General features: G+C 33.7%; 9 protein-coding genes and 2 non-coding genes across 11 annotated transcripts; 8 read left to right on the top strand and 3 right to left on the bottom strand.

Moving 5' to 3' along the window:
- Positions 1–172: 172 nt before the first annotated feature.
- On the top strand, positions 173–2,160 carry NAEGRDRAFT_58683 (uncharacterized protein; the record flags this gene model as incomplete). The annotated part of the gene is made up of 2 exons (XM_002674783.1): positions 173–710; positions 1,268–2,160. The coding sequence occupies 2 exons, from the start codon at positions 173–175 to the stop codon at positions 2,158–2,160; spliced, it is 1,431 nt and encodes a 476-aa protein (XP_002674829.1).
- A 345-nt stretch (positions 2,161–2,505) lies between these two features.
- On the top strand, positions 2,506–4,515 carry NAEGRDRAFT_50795 (uncharacterized protein; the record flags this gene model as incomplete). Its single annotated transcript, XM_002674782.1, has 2 exons — positions 2,506–2,903; positions 3,402–4,515. The coding sequence occupies 2 exons, from the start codon at positions 2,506–2,508 to the stop codon at positions 4,513–4,515; spliced, it is 1,512 nt and encodes a 503-aa protein (XP_002674828.1).
- A 735-nt stretch (positions 4,516–5,250) lies between these two features.
- On the top strand, positions 5,251–6,774 carry NAEGRDRAFT_80552 (uncharacterized protein). The gene is made up of 4 exons (XM_002674781.1): positions 5,251–5,357; positions 5,498–5,839; positions 5,887–5,978; positions 6,056–6,774. The coding sequence occupies exons 1-4, from the start codon at positions 5,258–5,260 to the stop codon at positions 6,752–6,754; spliced, it is 1,233 nt and encodes a 410-aa protein (XP_002674827.1). The 5' UTR covers positions 5,251–5,257; the 3' UTR covers positions 6,755–6,774.
- NAEGRDRAFT_80551 (uncharacterized protein) lies at positions 6,754–7,927 on the bottom strand (the record flags this gene model as incomplete). Its single annotated transcript, XM_002674701.1, has 1 exon — positions 6,754–7,927. The coding sequence occupies one exon, from the start codon at positions 7,925–7,927 to the stop codon at positions 6,947–6,949; it is 981 nt and encodes a 326-aa protein (XP_002674747.1). The 3' UTR covers positions 6,754–6,946.
- Positions 7,928–8,382: 455 nt separating this feature from the next.
- NAEGRDRAFT_70170 (uncharacterized protein) lies at positions 8,383–10,146 on the top strand (the record flags this gene model as incomplete). The annotated part of the gene is made up of 1 exon (XM_002674780.1): positions 8,383–10,146. The coding sequence occupies one exon, from the start codon at positions 8,383–8,385 to the stop codon at positions 10,144–10,146; it is 1,764 nt and encodes a 587-aa protein (XP_002674826.1).
- A 146-nt stretch (positions 10,147–10,292) lies between these two features.
- Positions 10,293–10,363, bottom strand: NAEGRDRAFT_t445. The gene has a single exon. It is a non-coding gene; the product is annotated as a tRNA-Trp (tRNA).
- Positions 10,364–10,691: 328 nt separating this feature from the next.
- On the top strand, positions 10,692–11,456 carry NAEGRDRAFT_70169 (uncharacterized protein; the record flags this gene model as incomplete). The annotated part of the gene is made up of 1 exon (XM_002674779.1): positions 10,692–11,456. The coding sequence occupies one exon, from the start codon at positions 10,692–10,694 to the stop codon at positions 11,454–11,456; it is 765 nt and encodes a 254-aa protein (XP_002674825.1).
- Positions 11,457–11,624: 168 nt separating this feature from the next.
- On the top strand, positions 11,625–11,695 carry NAEGRDRAFT_t446. Its single transcript has one exon. It is a non-coding gene; the product is annotated as a tRNA-Trp (tRNA).
- A 275-nt stretch (positions 11,696–11,970) lies between these two features.
- On the bottom strand, positions 11,971–12,714 carry NAEGRDRAFT_55840 (polyubiquitin). Its single transcript, XM_002674700.1, has one exon. It carries the CDS (start codon positions 12,681–12,683, stop codon positions 11,994–11,996), a length of 690 nt encoding a protein of 229 aa, XP_002674746.1. The 5' UTR covers positions 12,684–12,714; the 3' UTR covers positions 11,971–11,993.
- A 452-nt stretch (positions 12,715–13,166) lies between these two features.
- Positions 13,167–14,155, top strand: NAEGRDRAFT_70167 (uncharacterized protein; the record flags this gene model as incomplete). Its single annotated transcript, XM_002674778.1, has 2 exons — positions 13,167–13,341; positions 13,530–14,155. 2 exons carry the CDS (start codon positions 13,167–13,169, stop codon positions 14,153–14,155), a joined length of 801 nt encoding a protein of 266 aa, XP_002674824.1.
- A 307-nt stretch (positions 14,156–14,462) lies between these two features.
- On the top strand, positions 14,463–17,088 carry NAEGRDRAFT_50790 (uncharacterized protein; the record flags this gene model as incomplete). Its single annotated transcript, XM_002674777.1, has 2 exons — positions 14,463–15,514; positions 15,564–17,088. 2 exons carry the CDS (start codon positions 14,463–14,465, stop codon positions 17,086–17,088), a joined length of 2,577 nt encoding a protein of 858 aa, XP_002674823.1.
- Between the last annotated feature and the right edge of the window lie 33 nt (positions 17,089–17,121).

Genomic DNA, 17,121 nt, shown 5'->3' with positions numbered 1-17,121 from the left:
ATCTTTATCACTCCAATGGTTATTATGTTTATGGGAATGGTAGCCACTGCAATCTTTATGAATGTAAGTAATTGTTGAATTTCTTCATTGTAACTTTTCGAATAATTTCGAATAGACTTATGGTTTCAGATTATACAGAGCTCTCAAAGCAAGTAAGAAGAAAATTAGAGAAATGATGAAGAGAACGACACATCACTTGGAAGAGGGTGGTTCCTCAACTGCTCAACCTTATGAACTCGAAGATTTGACAAGCACAAGTGACAATGTCAAAAGTGCTTCTTCACATGACAGCAAACATCAAAACATTGACATCACCCCAACCACTCCCATTCCAGACGCCAACAGCATCCAATCCCCAACTAAAAAAGACCAATCCCTCACTTCACATGTTATTGACAAGTCATTTTCCAAATCTGTCAACAAGACAAACCAAGAAATCGACAATACTTATCAACTCAAAAAGAAGGCACTTCGAAAATCTCTTGGACTTCAAATTGGATTAACAATTTGCTTTTTCATCCAATTATTGGGATTGGCATTTCTACCTGGAGCAACTGGATGGCAATTTTCATTGTTGTTTTATCATTGCTTTTCGAATATTGCAATTTTGGGATTTTTGATTATTCAATTGGTGTTGATTTCACCGTTGAGAGAGGTTCAGAGGTTGTTCAAGACTCCTTCGAATTTGAAGGAGAAAGTTGGGAAGAAAGGTAGGAAGAAAGTGGCAGAAAGTGAGAAGGGAAAAGTTGTGCATCATTCGGAGGTTAAGGAAGGAATTGAGGGAAATAATGTTTGAAAACATATTTAGGATATATTTTATTGTAAACTAGTGTGAAATGAACTTGATACTGAGATTCGAATAAGTTGGTGGAAATTAACGTTTTGCTGGAAATTGAGAAATCTCTCATGCCACTGGCTGATGAAGAGAGATGACGAAATAAATCGAACTGAGAATTGAGAAATTAAAAATAAACTTCAACAAACTTTCGAATAAATTTTTAATAGGAAAGTTGGATAACTTTCAGCTCTCAGCTGAGATCCTGATCAATCGCGGAGTAAATAGATATCAGTTATTTCGTACAGAGAATGAGAAGAGAAACTATTTACTAGAAAATTCCAATCCTTAGCCGAAAGTTATTCGAAACAATCAAAAAAAACGAAATGACAATTCTCTGTAATTCAAACCAACTAAATGTACCATATGAAATCCTCTATCAAATTTTCCAATATATCGACTCTCCAACACAATTATTTTCTCTCAAATTAGTCAACTCTTCTTTCCGAAACATTATCGGAAACGAAAGTGATTCGAATTGTGTCAAACAATTCTGGATTGATAAATTGAAGAGCAGTAACTGGTTACTAAAGATGATTTCTCTCAATTCGAAACCTCAAACTTTAATTAAGAAATGCCAATTATTAAATCAATGGGAAAATGATGATTGTATCAAATATTGGACGAGTAATTATTCAGTTTCGAATGGTGATAGAAGTAATAAGGTGTTTAGAAGTGTTTCTATTGAGATGAACGAAAGTGGTGTTGTAATGTTCAAGTCATTGGTTAAAAATGATGATTTGAGTTTTGACATTTGTAAATCGACATATATAGATGTGGTAAGGATGATTGACATTCAGAACAGGCTCTGTAAAGTACACGCTCCTTTGAAGGAACAACATAGAATGACTTGGAAAGATCCAAGTGCAAATAGCTCTGTAAATTCGCCTCTCATTCCATTTATTATTCCAATGACAAGTGACACTTCATCTTCAAATATTTTCACTGATTTGAGCAATTTTCTGGGAGTTAATCCAGCCCTTATCGAAAACAAAGATCGATATATGAACAAATCTATTCAAATTTCTCAATCTGACATTCAGACATCTGTCAACAATCATCCACTTACTAACACTAACGATTTAACAATTAATTTTCAATCCATTTTCCCTAAAGAACAGTTCAATACTGAATTTACGACAGAAATTGAACAATTTATACGAAACGAAATTGAAAATCCAACTTTAATTATGATTGGACTTTCTCAATTAAATCCAATTCCAATTTTCATTATTGGAAAGTCGAAATCATCAATAGTTGGAAAGAGTTTCAACTATGTTGGTTTCATGACCAGTTCTTTCAGAGTTCCAGAATTTGTAGAATAAATTTTTCACATTTTTCACACATTCGCAACATTGCTTAAAGTCACATGTCCTATTTAATTGAGTGTATTCAATAAGCACAATGACCAATAGCATGGAAATGGCAACTTTACAAAATGATCTTCAATCAGTAGATTTTTCAAGTTTATAAAGTAATTAGAAAAATTAAGGCTTATTTCTTAATATCATCAAATAATTACACAAAAAAAATGTTCTTTGTTGGGCAGCCTGTTTGGGTGAGATTTAAGGAGGACCGTCCTTTATGGCCTGTAACGGTTTGTATTATATCATTAAAATAATAATTAAATAACAATAATAATCATCACACAGATATGTAGTAGAAAAGAGATGGTGCCGATACTAGATGCACCCCCAGCAGGAGCTTTCTTTTTTAAATTTGAGTCTGGTCAATATGGCTATGCTCTACCAGACCAGATATTTCCGATTGATTCTTTAGCCTTGGATGATGTAATTAACTCTATTCCTTCTTCCAAATCTGAATATATTGGTTCGATACAACAAGACTTCAGCTTAGTGAAGAATAAGAAGGCAACCACCACAGAGGTTCTTCCACAGCCTAAATTGTTGGTCCAAGTTAAAAAAAGAACAAAAGGAGATTCAGAAACTCTACAAGTAACTGTAGGTTTGAAGAGAAAATTTGAGGAAGCAGACCTACTCATGGATGACGAAGTACCTGACGAATTGGTTGATCCAGATGAGTTGTGGAGTATTTTGAACATTTACAAGTAAGTAAGACATGTATGTTTTCTCACCAATAGTTTCAAAGGGTTTATGGGAATTCTAGAACATTTTGGAATGACTTTTCGAAACTTGCAGTTTCCATTTTCAATGGATGAAATAGAGCCAAACAGTGTGGCACACCAAATATTTAAAAGAAATTCAAGTCTACCATCGACTTTAAAGGGGTATTTATGTAGTTTCCTTACATCTTTTGGAATTAAATGGACAAAGCATAATAATCTTCCAAAAGATGAGAAACTTTACTTGTTTTTGGATAAGGAATACAATGAATCTCAACAATTAGCCCAAAAATTAGAAAAAACACCTCTTAAACACCAGTTTGATTTGTTGCGCTTCTCTTCCTCCTGCTTATTTCTTCCATTATTTAAACTCCACAACATGATAGAATCTAAAACTGAAATTACTGAAATGACATTCAAGGATTATTTCTTAATGATTTTCAACCGTTATCACATTTTTTCTGATTTATCATTGGAAAATAGAAATAGTTTGTTTTTCAAGAGTGGTGAAAAGTTGGCTTCTCAAAGTTTGAAACTGTCTCTAAATATTATGAACAAGAAATGGGTTGAAGACACTAGTAGAATGCATTCTGACTTTGTAATTATGCGTACTAATGCACAACTAGATCATTATTTTGCGATAGGTGAATTTGAAAAACGTAACATTAATGCTTCCAATGCAGAGGAGTTCCTTTGTGCTCACAAAGACACTGTTAAAATCATTCTGGAGGGAAGGGCTGTTTTGAAAGATATTGCAACTAAAATGACGCAGAAAAAAATAGATGATGAATCTAAAAAACAAGCAGTGGTAAAACTGTTTCTAATCGATACCAGTGGAGGGCTTGTTATTCTGAAGATGAAGCCAAGATTTCACCAAGTAGAAAACACTTTGCATGGGCTTTATTATAGCCTTTCATATTCTAAATTGCTTAACATTTTTATTAAGGAAGATTTATTCTCCATTATGTCAGAAATAGACGAATGTATACGTATGGCTTCCCTGACAAACTACCAACCAAGTGATAACTGTTCAATTGCCGCTTTATGTTCAACTCCTATCACTTTAAGATCCCAATCAGTTGTTGACAAATTTTTTACACTTCCTGTTTCTTATACTTCACGTATTAAGCTCAAATGCTTATCAGTTGCCGAAGAAAAGGATTTAGAAGTTTATTTACAAAAAACATATCCATATTTTATTGTTAAAAAGACAGTTCTACTTGCAGGGGATGCTACTGATAGAAACATTCCTTTTATGGTTTATAAACAAGGTGATTCATTTGAATTTAATTCCACTACCAATCCTCCTATGTACTCAAATCCTATTGAGGTTGGTTACATGAAGTATGATGGAGAGATATTGGTTCAAGTATTAGAAATCACCAATACAAAGAGCGTTAGCAGTAATATTAACCAACTATATGATGACAGTGACGATGAAGAAGATTCGGATGACAATTGTTTACAAAAATTTGGCAGCCATGGCCATTGTTTTGATTTGAACACATTCAATTCAGAATCACCTTCATCCAATTATGACGCTAAAATGTTAGAGTTAACTTTCATTTTCTTGCAGATATCAGTATTCCATATGTAATTTTTGGTGTTGTAACTGCACCACATGCAAGTTATCAAACAAGTGTCACTATTTCTGAAAAGCTACTTCCTCTGAATGAATCAAATTTAGTTCTTAAGCACACGGATTCCAACTCTCAACTGATGATTCTATTTTATGTCGTTGACGGATGCTTAAGAGCTAATCATTATTTAATTAAGGAGTTGAATTTACTTCACCATGACTTGGCATTAAGAAATTTAATGACAAGATCTTCTTCTAACAATGAAAAATCTCAACTTAATTTATTAATAGAGAGAATGTGCGGAATTCATGATCCACAAACTATTGTACTAGCCGACATTAATAACTGTAAAGAATACAGACCAGAGTTGATGAAAGAAGAGATGCTAACTTTGGGAAATATGTTCCTTCAGATCTTTGCATTCTTATTTTCAATTCAATTAAAATCCAAGAAGAAAATAACAGGAATTCTTAATGATTTGAATTGTTGTGGAGATGTTGAAATTGTTCGCGATTGGATCTGTAACCTTATTTCTTGCTTACAAAATTTCACATTCAAACCTTTGATCTTGACCACCAAAAATGAAATCATCATCAAGTCAATCTCAGAGCTTGATACAATTGTTGAATCTTTACTGAGGTGTTAAGTAACAAATAAATACTTGTTAAAGTCTTGTTGAAGAAAGGAACTTGTTTACAACAAAAGATGAACATGAGTTCCATCACGTTGCTGCAACTTCCAAAAATACAAAGAAAAAAAATGATCTCTTCAACAACAAGCAATGTTGCGAATAGTAATAACAATTTGGCTGAACGATTGTTGGCCAGTGTAATTTTGGGTGCTGTTGGTGATGCTATTGGTAAGTTGTTGGCAATTTGCGCGATCGGATCATATTTAATTATTTATTAAATATTTAAAATTCGTGATGATGATGAACATTGTTATTACAAATTGGATCATTTCTGTTGCTGTTATTGATGGAATTTTAATCATTAATAGGATATAGAAATGGTGCTTGGGAATTTAATTTTGATGGTGAAACTATTCATGCTGAATTGAAACATTATTATGGAAGTTTGGCTGGAATTGATGTCAAGGGATGGAGAGTTTCTGATGATACTGTAATGCATTTGGCAAGTTTGAGAGCATTGATTACCTGGATGAAGCAAGCTAGAAATGCAGCAAATAGTGACAAGACATTGGTTTATAGTTTTGATGAAAATAATGTTGAAAGTTGTGCCAAGTTTATGAGCGATTTTGTTGATCCATTAATGCAAGAAATGAGTAAGGAATATATTATCTGTTGGGATGATATGGGAGGAAGAGCTCCAGGTCCAACTTGTAAGTAGTAGTTTTAACTGTGTGTTTGTGATTATTGACATTTTTAGGTGGAAAGGGAGTTAGATTTTTGGAATCTCGTGGTGTTGAAAAATGGAATCTCTATCCATACGATAAGAGAGGAGGTGGTTGTGGTGGCAGTGTATGTATTATTTCATCATTGGTTGTTAATTGATAATCTTTATTCTTTAAATTGATCTAACATTTCGAATTAATTAGATGAGAGCCATGTCTATTGGAGCAGCTATTAGTGGAGTTGAAAGACGTGACATGCTCATTGCTTGTAGTGTAGAATCAGGAAGATTGACTCACAATCATCCAAATGGGTTCTTGGGATCATTGGTCTCTGCCCTTTTCACAGCCTATGCTATTGAACAAACTATCCCAGTTCCACAATGGGGAGTTTACTTCTTGTACGATATCATGCCAAGAACTAGAACCTACTTGCAAAAGGTTGCTAAAAGAGATTGGGAAGAAATGAAGGAAGAAATTACCAAGTTCGAACAAAAGATTGCTCAATATTTATCTGAAAGAGGATTATTCCTCAGTGAAGAAGATTTCAAAAATTCTCAAAAATTGAATGCACTCTCTGCTCAATTCCCAAAGAAGTATGGAATTGCTGAAAGAGATGAATATTACAAAAAGTGGTCATTTGCTGGTTGGGCTGGAGCATCAGGTGATGATTCATGCATTATTGCCTATGATGCCTTATTGTGTGCTGGTCCAAACAATTATGAAAAGATGATGTTGCACTCTGCCTTGCATGCAGGTGATTCTGACAGTACTGGTACTATTGCTGCAGCTTGGTATGGAGCTATCTATGGATTCAATAATGTTTTCAAGTCTAATTGGGACAATATTGAAAAGAAGAAGGAAATGACTCAAATTTCTGAAGATTTATTCACTCTTTACTATTAAATAAACAAATTAATTTATTCAAGAATTTAACTCATCTTAAATTACTATTGTTGTGGAATAAATTCAATTATTGCCCTGATTGGTAAGTGCTGATTGTACTTGCAACAGATTTCCTCTTCTTCCCAATAGTTTTTTGATATTTTCCATCATCAAGTTAGGGAGCTACTATTCTAACAATTTAGTCGATACTCTTTAGTGTATTGGGGATACACGCAAATGACCAAATGGCATTCTCTGCCCAGTAAGTGTTTCAATAATTTGCTCATACGCCATTTTTGAATTGTAAACTCCATGTGGAACGAACAATCCATCCAATTGAAAGATGTAATAATAAATTGAAAAGAAATGCATCAAGAATCCACACACAGACAATATATGCCAAATTGCATGAGCAAATGGAATGACTCCATCCTTTTTTAGAAAATAAACTCCACCAGAGAAGAATATTCCTCCAAATAGTAAGGTCAAGAATGCCTCCAAGGGAACATGAATAAACATTGAGGTTGGCATGGCAAGTAGAGCTGCCCATCCCATCAAGTTAAATAATGCATTATTATTAATAAATGCCAGCAATCTTCCTTCTGAAAATGATTTTACCAAGCCACATATTGCCAATAACCAAATAAATGCAGCCATCAATTTTCCATAAAAGTTTTCATGGCCAATACCAACTACGAGCAAGTATGGTGTATAGGATGCAGCAATGAATATGTAAATTGTTGCATAATCAATTATTCGAAACCAATAGGTCTTACTTGATTGTTTTCCATGAATTAAACACATGACATGATACAATGTCGATATGGATAATAGAATGAAAAGACTCGAACAATACAGAACAGATGAAATCATCTCTAATTTCGTATTTACAACATGTGAGGTCAAGTAGAAAATATACGAAAGTATAATTAATGGAATGCCATGTGTCACAATGTTTGCTACTTGCTCAACACGTGAAGGTTCATAATCTTCGGCATTTAAACTCTCTGGAAAATCATTCATAAAGAATGAACATAAAGCACATCCACAACCGTTAGGTTTCTTTTTATAAATATTCGAATCAACGAGGTTAAACTTTTTGCTGTTACTATTTAATAATGAGAAGCGAACGGTCGTTGTTTCTGTTGGTAATACGTGTGACGAGGATGAGGTGGTGGTGTGGTTTAAAGTCATTTTTTTTTTGGAATATTCATTTTATAAAATATTCAAAATCGGTACTTGATAATTTTAGAATATTCCTTAACTTTACAATAAACAATTATGGAAATTTTTGTCATTTTTAGAAACCAATTAGAAGAATAAAGGAATCGAATCTTTTGATCAAAGTTTCTGTGGTGACCTCATTCAAACTACAGCTGTAGATGGGAAGAAATTCAAAGTATTTCAAAAAATATATATTGAAAAAAATAAAATATTGTTTTTGGACTAATTGAATATTTAGAATATTTGGATTCAATTAAAAATATTGAACAAGTCCAATAACAGTTCCTTTCCATAAAAAATAATTATGAGTAGTGACAGCAAGTGACATTTCAAGATTTTCAAAATCTTACCAAATATTCATCACATCCACCATCATTTCCTTTATCCACCCCAACCTCCTAAAAAAAACAAAACTTTAAAAAAAAATGTCAAATCAATTACCAACAGCTGACACCTCTCACCAATTCCTCTCCCTTCCCAAAGAAAAACACACTGTTCAAGGAGGAACAGCCAACTCTTCCACAACCAACAACGACAATTCTAAAAGTGGTCGAAATGGTCGTGGTTTCTATCTCGTCCTTCCTTCATGTTGTTGTTGTTTTCTAATGAAGAAGAAAAAATCCTATCGAATTTCAATGGTCAAGTTATTGTCAGTTTGTGGGATTGTGGTGAGTGTGTTATTGTTGGTTGCGTTGGTAGTGATCTTTCCACAAACTTTCGTATTACGTTCGCAGGTGGATAATTTCGTATACAAGACGACGAAAGATGTGTTGGTTATTCAGCAGTTGATTACGAGTGGGTTGCATTTGAAGGCTTATTTGAATATGAGTGATAGGAGTATTTTCGATCAGGATTCGTTTATTGTGCATCCGAGTGATGGCTTGACGAAACTTTTGAATAATCAAAGTGCTCATTCGAATAATAATTTGGATAATCATTTAGAGGCACATCAGGATTGGATTGATAGTATGCTGAATGAGATTTTTAATATTATTCCTGTAGAGGATTTTGCTAATCATGATTATGATAAAAATGTTGTGATTAGTGAACTAATGGATGCTCATTCGAAACTGAAAATTTTGGAGAAACAGATTATTGATGTCAACTCAACTGGGACAGCTATTGCAATTATTGAAGGAGAAGAATATGAAGGTTTAAAAGAAATGTTTGAAAAAAAGATTGCCATCATTGAAGACATGTCATCTTACTTGTCAGATACTGAAGATAATTGGATGGGAATTTATACAATTATCATTTCTTCAGTGACAATAATTGCATTTATTATTGTGCTACCTGTCATGATTTTCCTATTCGTGGCAGCTCTTAATAAGGAAGCTTTGAATAGAGAAAGATTAAAGAAGGCCAAAGCTGTCATGCTTTTAGATGTGATGAATGATCCAAAATTGAGAGATTTATTCAAGCAACATTGTAAACAAGAATTATCATTGGAAAATTATGAAGTTTTGATTAGAACTAATTTGTATCGTGAATATTCGAGACAAATTTGGGAAATGCAAGATATTCTCTTTACAGACACTAGCTCTACAAGTGAAACAGATGATCATGGAGCTGCCAAGAGTGTCACTTCTGGAAATGACACTGATGCCATCTCGAGTGTGTCCTCTGGTGATAATCAAACGAAACAAAACTCAATTACCAGTGGAAGTCACAGTACCACCACTCATAATTCTCAGAAAAAGACTCAAACTAATCCAGCTCTTTCATTTAATGATACTGATAACAAGTCATCACTCAAAAAGAAGAAAAAGATTAAGAATGTCACTGAGGAGGAGTACAAGATTGTTTGTAATAAGAGATTTGAATTGGCTAATGAAATTTTGGTTGACTTTTTGAGATTGGATGGTAAAAACTCAGTGAATGTGAGTAAGAGATTTGCCGATCAAGTTGAAGCTCTTTTACAAGAATTCACACTCTTTTCAGTTGACTCTGATCAATTAGTCACCAATCCAGATAAGAAAATGAATGATCAACTTCCTGATGATTTATTTGAACCTTTACAAAATGAAATTGCAGTTGTCATGTTGGATACTTTACAAAGATTTAAACTTGGTGTTCAATTCCAGAGAAAGATGAAGATTGACAAGGTTATTAAGGAAAGAGAAAAGAAGGCAGCTAATAATAATGGAAATCAAAACGGAAAATCAGCAAATAATTTGTCAAGGAAATAAACCATCGTCTATTGCAATACACCAAGATTATTAGAAAGCAAAATGATTCAATCACTAATGAAATTGCCTTAATAGAGTAGTAATGAACTATTTCAGTGTCATTAAAAAAAATTATTTAAATAAAAATGAAATAATTTAAAATGACAGGGGGCGAGGGGGAATCGAACCCCCGGCCACAGCTTTGGAGGCTGCGATGTTACCATTACACCACCGCCCCTGTACATTAATTAATGAAAAACTACAATGGGTAGAGCTACCTTTTGGTAATTATATTCGTTATTGTAAATTGGATTTTTCCAACAATCACCAATAAAAAATCACAAGGTTACATCTTATGTTCTTATCCTTACCTTGTTACCTCTTATCCATTTAGCCGCGGATTAAAATAGTAACATCGTGTGTAAAGATTTAACATTATCAATTTCACCACGAATACCCATGTCTGTCTTTAGAAATTCTACTCTAACAATTCGAAACTCTGCAAACTCTTTCGATTTAAACTCTTAAAATCGAGTTGTTGCTTAGTATTAGTAATTAAAAAAAAAATGAATAGACAAGAGACAGAAATTGACACCACCAACGATGATATAATTCAAAATCTTTTACAATGTGATGACGAGGAGCAATTGGTAGAGACTGCCGATAGGTTAAAATTATGGAACTACAAGCCAGTTGTCAAAAGGATTGCTGAAGTCTGCGGATATAGAGTACTTGAAAGTGCCTCTGAGGAATTACGTAACGATAGAGAAGTAGCATTGGCAATTGTCAAGAACGAAGGACTTTCACTCAAATTTCTTCCTGAACAGTTTAAAAGTGATAGAGAGATAGTTCTACATGCTGTCAAATCACATGCTCATGCACTTAAATTTGTCACTGATCATGCATTGAGAAATGATAGAGAGATTATCTTGACAGCTATAAGACGGGATGGATATGCAGTTCAATATGCATCTGAGGAATTGAGAAATGACAGAGAAATAATGTTGACAGCTGTCCAACATCATGGATATGAAATTCACTTTGCTTCAAAAGAATTAACAAACGACAGAGAAATTGTATTGACATCTGTAAAACAACATGGTGATACTCTTAAGAATGCTTCAGAAGAACTTCAAAATGATAGAGAAATTGTCTTGACAGCTGTCAAACAACATGGATCAGCACTTCAGTATGCTTCTGAAAATTTAAGAAACGACAGAGAAATAGTTTTACAAGCTGTTAAAAAAGATGAATCTTCACTTGAATTTGTAGGAGAATTATTAAAGAATGAAAGTGAAATAATTAGAAAGGAAGCAAGAGAAATGAATTGAAAGATTGAATTCACATGCTAATCAAAAGAAAAATACTTACTCTTCAAAACATTCTCAATTACTGCCGTAATTTAATAAACTCGTTATTTCAAATTATAAAGTTTTCTTGCTACTAGTGAGTCATGCTTACATCATACTAGCAATTTTATTTTCATTATTTAATGTACAGGGGCGGTGGTGTAATGGTAACATCGCAGCCTCCAAAGCTGTGGCCGGGGGTTCGATTCCCCCTCGCCCCCTGTCATTTTAAATTATTTCATTTTTAATGACACGAGAGTTAGTACCTCTATATAGAGGAATTAAGGCTATTTCATTGGTGATTGAAATTTTTGCTTTCTATTTTTATTATCGAAACGCCTGAAATAGTTTATTACTTATTTTTAATGATTCTGTTTATTATCGAGTAACTTTCCATCAATATCGTCAAAGCATTTGAAGATTCCTCAATGCAACCATTTTTGCAAACATGAGTGAAGTACAAAATTATGGAGCTAAAGGATTAACTTGTTACTGATTTTACAAATAGTTCAATTTATTTTAATTACCACCTCTCAATCTCAAAACTAAATGAAGAGTTGATTCTTTTTGGATATTGTAATCAGACAATGTTCTTCCGTCTTCTAGTTGTTTACCAGCAAATATAAGTCTTTGTTGATCTGGTGGGATACCTTCCTTATCTTGAATCTTTGACTTGACATTTTCAATTGTATCATTGGATTCAACTTCCAATGTAATGGTTTTACCAGTTAATGTTTTAACGAAAATTTGCATACCACCTCTCAATCTCAAAACTAAATGGAGAGTTGATTCCTTTTGAATGTTATAATCGGATAATGTTCTACCATCTTCCAATTGCTTACCAGCAAATATAAGTCTTTGTTGATCTGGTGGAATACCTTCCTTATCTTGAATCTTGCTCTTAACATTTTCGATGGTGTCGTTTGATTCAACTTCTAAAGTGATAGTCTTACCAGTCAAGGTCTTGACAAAGATTTGCATACCACCTCTCAATCTCAACACCAAGTGCAAAGTAGATTCCTTTTGAATGTTATAATCGGACAAGGTTCTTCCATCTTCCAATTGTTTACCAGCAAAAATCAAACGTTGTTGATCTGGTGGGATTCCTTCTTTGTCTTGAATCTTACTCTTGACATTTTCAATTGTATCATTGGATTCGACTTCCAAAGTGATAGTCTTTCCAGTTAATGTTTTAACGAAAATTTGCATCGTGTAATTATTATTAGTTGTGTTGATTTGTTTTTTTTGTATGATGTTTTGATTTTGTTACAACATGGTTTAAAAAGGTAACCGATGTTTTATTTTTAGCTTCGGAAAAGGATTTTGTGTTGAGAAACAAATCATCAAGTTCACCTTGTATATTGAATATTGTACATACTTCTAATAATGTTTGAACATGTAACAAGGTTTGTTTTGCAGTTGTTAACCAGCAAAAAAACCAGGTTTCAAGTGATGATTAAGAAATGTTGCACAAATTGAATTACTCCATCAAATTATCCTCAATCCTTCCTTATTATCCTTTCTCATTTGATAATTCCCAACTTTCGGAAGGTGCAACTACTGTAGTCAAGCTATATTTAGCGACATAACAATGGACAATAATTCATGGAATTCTCACCCAATTCTCAGTAAAGTGGCTTTTCAGAATCAGCAAAACAGTGAACTTCCATTAATCAAAACAACAATTAAAAAATGCCAGCACACCTTTCCCTCCTTGAAAAAGCCAAACAATCCACTAAATTAAGCTTGGAATCACTCTCAAGTGGAGTGGAAGCTTGTGGTGAATTGTATGATGAAGTATTGAATGGAGTTGTGAGAAATGTAAAGATGGGACCTTTCAAGGCTACTAGTGGAATTGAATTGCCTTGTAGGTTTTTTAAAATCATTTATTCTAAATGAATTCGATCATTGTTTACTCAATTCTGATCCAATATTGGAATTAATCTATTTTTAACTTGATCAAATTTTTTCATCATCGGAATGTGGATTAATTAATTGAATGGAAATTATTGCTATCATAATAATGGGAAAATATGGACTTATGAATTCTAATAGATTATCTCAATGCTAGTACAAATTTTATGGATAAGAGAGTTGCTCCTAAAATTGTGGAAATTATGGGACATTACTTGGTTCATATTCAACAAACCTTACCATCATTGCAAGCTGAAAATTTACCTCCATCACAACAGAATCTCTCCGAACAACCTCTCGTATTGGTTGGTATGGAATTGGCTGGAGGAATGTTAGTGAGTCAATTTGCAGCCTATGCATCAACTCTTCATGAAAAACAAGGATCTAAAACAGTTTATGAAGCTTATGATTTTTTGTATATTAGAAAGAATAGAAAGTCAACTGGTACTTGTCAACAATTAGAAGGTGAACAAAAATTCACTGAAAGAAAACCAGATTCACCACTTTTACATGCTGTCTGGGTTGATGATGCTCTCTCAACAGGTTCTTCACTTTTGGATGGTATCAAAATGCTAAAGGAAGATTATAATATTGAAGTTAAGGCAGCTCTCTATTTGGTTGATAGAAGTAAGGATAGATTATCACTTCCAGATGAAAAGCAAAAACTTGCCGATCCAACTTTTGAAAATATTGAACTCTATTCCATCTTTGATTTACACGATGTTGATGCCAAGATTGAAGAAAACAAAAAGAAGAAGAATTTGTAAATATTGAGATATTATCCCTTTTTGAAAATGTACAACAACCATTGAACCTATACTAACTTATTAAAAATCGTATTCCATTTAAAGTGAATAGATTATCATCTGGACAACAACAAGCAAAACAATCGTTCAACAAAAACTGTTTAGAGCCATTCAAAATATCAAATATCTTCCAGTCCTCTTCCAACAACTATACTTCCATAACAACATCACCTTCCAGATTGTTCAATTTTCCATAAATGTTTCCATCACTTCTCTCATCAGAACAAATTTTGCGAACGTTAAAAAAAATAAAAAAAACTTTAAAAAAATGCCATCACTACTTGGCTCGTTAAAAACGCGTTCTCAATCGAGACTTTTGGAAGATGAGGAAGACGAAGATTTAGAGGAAGAGTTGGATGATATTGTACTTTCTTCCTCGCATCATCATCATCATGAAGAAGAACAAGATGAAGACTCTCATCATACAAAGAAGGAAAAATCACCTACAATTAACGGATCGAAATCATCATCACCATCAACAACGGCTGCTGCTCATGATGTTGATTCGACAATAACACCAAAGAAGAATAATGATTCGGATGATGAAGAACCAATAGAAAATACACCTGCTTTTAAAGATGATAGATCCAAGTTACGTGTTCGTTTTGGAAATGTTAATAAGGAAGAAGAGGCTCAAGATTTGGAAACTCCACCACTCCCGAAGAGAAAGCAAATTCTGGTCTCTAAGGGTTCCCTGACTTCTACAAATGGAAATGCTAATACTACTTCCAGTAGTAATAGTCTCGGTTCTGACCTGAACCATCATCATGAACCATCACTGAGCGAGGAAGAAGAGGAAAATGAAAAAGACTATGATGAACATCGTAAAGTCAAATTAACAAATCACAATGAACACAAGGAAATGAAAAATGTTAACCTCGAAGATGGTGATGATGTTGAAGTTGAAATTACAAACACTACCAAAATTTCCATGGAGGATGATTACGATCGAGAATTGTTATACTACGATAACCATATTGATGATACGTATAATGATTATTTAAAGCCAAATGCTATAGATGAAAATCCAGTTAGTGCTACTGGCATTGCTAAACTCTTCAAGAGCTTTCCAAGAATTAGTTTTACTCAATTTATGTGGTTGATGAAATTAGGATTTAGACAAACACCACTCGTCTTTTTCGGAATTATATTTTTGATTGTTAGTACTGGTTTGAGCCTATTCCTACCAATTTATGTTGGCGAGATTATTAATACCATCCCTGCAGGAACTACAGGAAAGGAATATATTAATCAAATGGCTCTCATTATACTAGGTGTTGTGGCTGGTATTGGCCTTACAACTGCATTGAGAAACTTTTGGTATGTTTCTTCTAATCAATTTCATTTATATATTTTACAAATATAATAGTTTTACATATGCTGGAGAACGTGCTGTTGCCCGTCTCAGAAAGGATCTTTTCAATTCCATCATTGTTCAAGAAGTTGGATTTTTTGATATCACTAAAACTGGAGAATTGTTGAATAGATTGAGTTCAGATACAAAATCATTGGAAAATGCCGTTACAGTGAATCTTTCAATGTTTTTACGTTATGTGGCTCAATTAATTGGTGGAATTGTTTTCCTATTGATAATATCTTGGAAATTGACTCTGATCATGCTTGCTGTCATACCTCCACTCGTTTTTATTTCTTTAATTTATGCCAAATATATTAAGAATATCACAAGGAGAACACAAGATGCTTTGGCCAATTCAACTGATGTTGCTGAAGAGTCCTTCTCCAATTTGAGAACTGTTCGTAGTTTTGCAAAGGAAACCAAGCATATTAGCTTGTACAGTGCTGCTATTGATTTGACTCTCTCATTGGCAAGAAAATTCTCATTTGCTAATGGTATCTTTTCAGGTGGTATGATGTTTGCTGGTAATGCTAGTATTATTCTCGTTTTGTGGTTTGGTGGAAGACTTGTTGTGGATGGTGAAATAACTGTTGGATCTCTTATTAGTTTCATCATGTATACCTTGTTGGTTGCTGCCAGCTTTGGTGTCTTGAGTGGATTGCTGGTTGAATTGTTTAGAGCTTTGGAGGCTACTGTTAGAGTTTACAACTTACTTCAACGTATTCCAGCCATTGAAAGACGTAATCCAAACGTTATGGAATCCGATACTAGAGAACTTCCAAAATTGAATGGTCACATTGTTTTGCACGATGTTTCATTTGCCTATCCTTCAAGAACCGAACACTCAGTACTCAATAAGATTAACCTTGAAATGTCACCATCAAGTATTTTGGCTTTGGTTGGTAGACCAGGACAAGGAAAGACCACCATTGTCTCACTCTTACAAAGATTCTATGATCCAAATGATGGACAAATTACATTGGATGGTGTTCCACTTACTCAAATTGATCCTGTTTGGTTGAGAAAGAACATTGGTCTCCTTACTCAGGATCCTGCCATGTTTAGTGCCTCAATTCGTGAAAATATTTGTTACGGATGGACTGGTGATGAAGCTCCAACAGACGAGCAAGTTATGGAAGCATCCAAGAAGGCAAACGTTCATGAATTTATTTCTAATTTCAAAGATGGATATGATACTATTATTGGAGAAAGAGGAGTCAGACTTTCTGCCTCTGAACGTCAAAGAATCGCCATTGCTAGAATCCTTTTGAAGGATCCGAAGATTTTAATTTTGGACGAATATTCTCATTCTTTAGAAGTACAATATGACAGCCAAGTTCAACAAGCTCTCAATTCATTAATGAATGGAAGGACTGTTATCGTTATAGCTCACAAACTTGCCACAGTGATAAAGGCCAATAAGGTTTGTGTCATTGAGGAAGGTTCAGTTGTGGAACAAGGAGAGCATTTCAATCTGCTTCAAAAGGGAGGTCTTTACAAACAAGTAGTGGAAAGACAACTAGTTGGTACTGATTAATTAGTGAATGTAAATAAAAATTAATTTATTCCA

The sequence above is a fragment of the Naegleria gruberi genome (genome assembly GCF_000004985.1).
Source record: "Naegleria gruberi genomic scaffold NAEGRscaffold_38, whole genome shotgun sequence".
NCBI classification, from domain to species: domain Eukaryota; phylum Heterolobosea; class Eutetramitea; order Acrasida; family Naegleriidae; genus Naegleria; species Naegleria gruberi.
This window is presented reverse-complemented; position numbering and strand designations above follow the sequence as displayed.

What these genes read in the sequence shown, in the direction of transcription:
- NAEGRDRAFT_80552 (XM_002674781.1), top strand. Translation starts at nt 5,258, where the DNA reads ATGATCTCTTCAACAACAAGCAATGTTGCGAATAGTAATAACAATTTG. An exon ending in TGCTGTTGGTGATGCTATTG is followed by an intron (nt 5,358 to 5,497) that starts GTAAGTTGTTGG and finishes AATCATTAATAG; the next exon opens with GATATAGAAATGGTGCTTGG. An exon ending in AAGAGCTCCAGGTCCAACTT is followed by an intron (nt 5,840 to 5,886) that starts GTAAGTAGTAGT and finishes TGACATTTTTAG; the next exon opens with GTGGAAAGGGAGTTAGATTT.
- NAEGRDRAFT_55840 (XM_002674700.1), bottom strand. Translation starts at nt 12,683, where the DNA reads ATGCAAATTTTCGTTAAAACATTAACTGGAAAGACTATCACTTTGGAA.